At 46.4% G+C, this 3,524-nt stretch overlaps 1 protein-coding gene across 1 annotated transcript; it reads right to left on the bottom strand.

The window, feature by feature from the left end:
- Positions 1 to 1,380: 1,380 nt before the first annotated feature.
- Positions 1,381 to 3,251, bottom strand: LOC147442885 (protein BPS1, chloroplastic-like). Its single transcript, XM_086528890.1, has one exon. The coding sequence runs from the start codon at positions 2,881 to 2,883 to the stop codon at positions 1,828 to 1,830; it is 1,056 nt and encodes a 351-aa protein (XP_086385016.1). The 5' UTR covers positions 2,884 to 3,251; the 3' UTR covers positions 1,381 to 1,827.
- Between the last annotated feature and the right edge of the window lie 273 nt (positions 3,252 to 3,524).

Here is a 3,524-nt window from a genome sequence, read left to right as displayed (position 1 = left end):
CCCTGCCATTGTGTCCTTGAGTACACAAGCTCAGGGAGCATCACCTTCACTATCAACAGCGATGATAATGCAACTGCAAAAGTGACATTGAAGGAGACCATTCACAGAGATTGCTTGTTGCTGTTTCCAGTCAGATTCATGGGTAATAAAATCAGCTTTGCCAGTACTTCCCTCTCTTTTACTAGCACAATACACACAACCCAATTCTGACCAGAAAATCTTGCTTTCCATACCTCTATACACAGAGCCCCCGCGAACAACCCAACAAGATCTCAACCCTCAACAAGTGGCATCATACAATCTCAAGCTTGGCCAACACCAATGGAGGTCCACCCACACACCGAGACAGCAAGCAGATGGATGACGAATTCAAGAGAAGAAACAGTCTCACCCATGAAAGGCTCAAGGCACACGGGCTTCACCAAAATAGTCTACAAGATAAATGTGCGTCTCTCCCGCTCCATCTGTACTCGTAAATGTTTATGGGCTTCTCCCAAGAAAGGAAGCACAATCCCTGAGAGCTTGCGTCTCATTCAATGAGCACATGAAATGAATCGGAACAGCCAGACAGGTTTGTGCAGGAGCATGGAGTGGCGCACTATGCACCTTCTAAGGCCGCAGCTTGCTGTCCAGTAGTTAGAATCCAACTCCTCCCTCCACCAGCGGCCATTGGATCCATCCGTAATCCAGAAGCTTCCCTCCTTGACACTTTACGATTATCTTTTTCTCACTATTTTTGCTCGTTCGGCGGTCAACGCCCTCATGTGCTCTTTACATTCATCCAGTTCAACCAGTGAGTAAGAAGCTTCCTCTGCTTGCCGATCTTTTTTTTCATGTGCTAAAGCCATCTTAAGTGGTTCCAACCCTTCGTGTTCATAAAAATCAAAATACGAAAGCTTCCATGCAAAACTCTGCATAGAACTACTTTGGACTTACATGACAAGAAACTCTGGGCAGAACTCTGCGTAGAACGACTGCAGAACACCAGCAGGAAGAAACATGGGACATGAAACCATGACACATATGAGAAAGAAGCAGACTACGCAATTTCCTACCATGAGCAAGCACATCTAAGTACAAATGGAACCAAAGAGTACAGATAAACAACATACCAAAATCTGTTGATTTTACTTCAGTCCGTCGGCTCATGCAGCTAGCATGTACAGAACAGGTAACATTACTACAACCCTCTTAGTGGAGAACAAGCCATTCAATACAAACATGCATAATCTGAAAAGGGCAGCAAGACCACAACTGTAACCCAATTGCTACTATTAAGAAGATCATTCATTACCATGACACAGTACATATATTCGCACAACAGCAAAAGGGTATCCTCGACCGCACCAGCAATTAAAAGCAAAAGCACCCAGAACATCCTTGGACTCTTAACCTGCACAAATTTATTTCCATAATGCCTCATATTTTACATACTCTCCTTTGAGAAGGGGAAAGTTTTACATCCAAGAGTCCAATTCCACATACTAATGGATACCTGTAGGGATAAAAAGTCTCCTAACAATCGATAATGAGCATCAATGGTTCTAGGCAGAGAATTTACAAAACTTGACAAGGCACTGCCGTCACTATGCACTCACAAGAAGGCCCAAACCAAACAGACCACCTCAGATTGCGTCACAGAGCCCACTCTGTCAATGCCGAAAACCATCAAGGCAAGGCTAAAACCATCTGTATATGAGGGTGTTCCTACACACATAAACAATTCTGCCATCCAAATGACTTGCTACATGTGCCCACAGAGAGGCCCACTCTCAAAGTGAAATGCAATCCTGTGTATCTTCATTGCCAGAGAGATGCAAATAGGTTTCAGGCTTGACTGTAAATATCAAGAAGGGCTACTCTGCTTGCAATCAAAACCTTAAAAACATCCCCCACATGACCCTCCAAAGGAGCCAGGCCTTGATGAAGCTCGACAGAGCAACCTTTCAATGTGCTGACAGCCTGCTTGATGGTCAAAACATGATCCTCCCCCAGAGGGAAACACTTGGCATTCAGCACTTTCTCAATCTTATCGTGTAGTGCACATATAGACACATCTGTTCTGTCAAGCTCTTCTAGCAAAGCATTTGCACCCTTCGACTTCTTCCTCTCGATCTGCTCCTTTGCTCTCTGCTGCAAGCTTGTCAAAGAAAAGGACCACACAGATTGCCCACCTACAGAGATCATGGAGAGGGGGCGCCGTGGCTTGAAAGAGAGGGCACTAGTCAGGACGCCGCAAATGAAGATCGTGCTAACCTGTGCTGCGTAGATGACCATAAAGAAGTTCCCTTTGGATGCATCCTCCATATTAAGCTTCTCACCCATCCTTCTTAGCATAGAGCTGCAATTCTCAAGTTTAGATCGGCGTTGCCCCAAATGGTTCACCTCATCGTCTCTCCGTTTCAGAGACTCCATGCATTTGAGTAGCGCATTCTTCGCTCTGCGTAGCTGCGCATCACCCAAAGACCCCCTCTCTAGAGTATGCAGGGCAAGCTCTACATGGACGTGGTAGTTCTTAATCTCTGTAATTGCATCGCGGAGAGCCCGGCAGATGTCAAGAAGCTTCACACTGTCATCAAGATACTCATCCAACCATTTAAAATCCCCATCTGCAAGAGCCTGCTGTAGATCGGGAACAAAAGCTTCAACAGATGCATGGGTGGAGAGCACTACCTCCATAGCTTGGCAAAGCCAGGTTATGCTAAGGTACCCCCCTTCATCTGTCGACTTGAGTTGCTCTAACTGTGCCGCAAGCTCCCCTTCGAACGCATCAAGCCCCGGGTTGCTCCGGGAGGTAGGGCTAGAAGCTTTGAAGGTAAACCTAGGGGAGGAGAAGTTCTGTAGCGCTGCCCCTAGGGTTGAGAACAGGGAAGAGCTACTCATTGCAAAAGCTCAAATTGGGAATGTGAACGCTGTGTCTGTATATGTGGATGGTGGTTGGGTGTGTGTGTGTATACTGTGTGTGTGTGTGTGTGTGTGTGTGTGTGTGTGTGTGTGTGTGTGTGTGTCTGTGTTTGTTTGTGTGCTAGGGGCTGCTTTGAGCTCGAATGGAAAAAATTAGAGGAAAGGGATGCCACCGCTTCATCAGCTGAGTATGAAAAGGAAAAAGGTTGGTGAGTGTGATATGGGTGCGTAGTGTAAAGCAGGGTCCGTCTGCTAGCGTAAAGCTGTAGAAGAGAGGATTGGCGATGGCCAAGAGGCCCTGCTTCAGCTACTTGTGCAAAGGGAAGCCCGTCACTCTAAAAGTATGTGAGTGAGGCTTCCGAGGGGAGGTTATATACGGGCCTTGTGTGTGTGAGCGTGTGTGTGGGGCATCAATCTAGCTTGAAGGGCAAGCAGGGCTGCAGGGATTATTAAAAAAAGAAGGCAAGCTGCATTTGCCGCATGGAAGAATGGGCGCTCATTGGGCGGCATTTTTGTATAATTTCAGAAAATTTGGATTTGAGGCTGTATAGATTATAAAATTTAGCAAGCGGGCGCCATTCTTTAACCGCACGGCAAACCCAAAAATCCTCCGGTGATAT

Source organism: Adiantum capillus-veneris, chromosome 14, assembly GCF_014529385.1.
Source record: "Adiantum capillus-veneris isolate H3 chromosome 14, ASM1452938v2, whole genome shotgun sequence".
NCBI classification, from domain to species: domain Eukaryota; kingdom Viridiplantae; phylum Streptophyta; class Polypodiopsida; order Polypodiales; family Pteridaceae; genus Adiantum; species Adiantum capillus-veneris.
This window is presented reverse-complemented; position numbering and strand designations above follow the sequence as displayed.

What these genes read in the sequence shown, in the direction of transcription:
- LOC147442885 (XM_086528890.1), bottom strand. Translation starts at nt 2,883, where the DNA reads ATGAGTAGCTCTTCCCTGTTCTCAACCCTAGGGGCAGCGCTACAGAAC.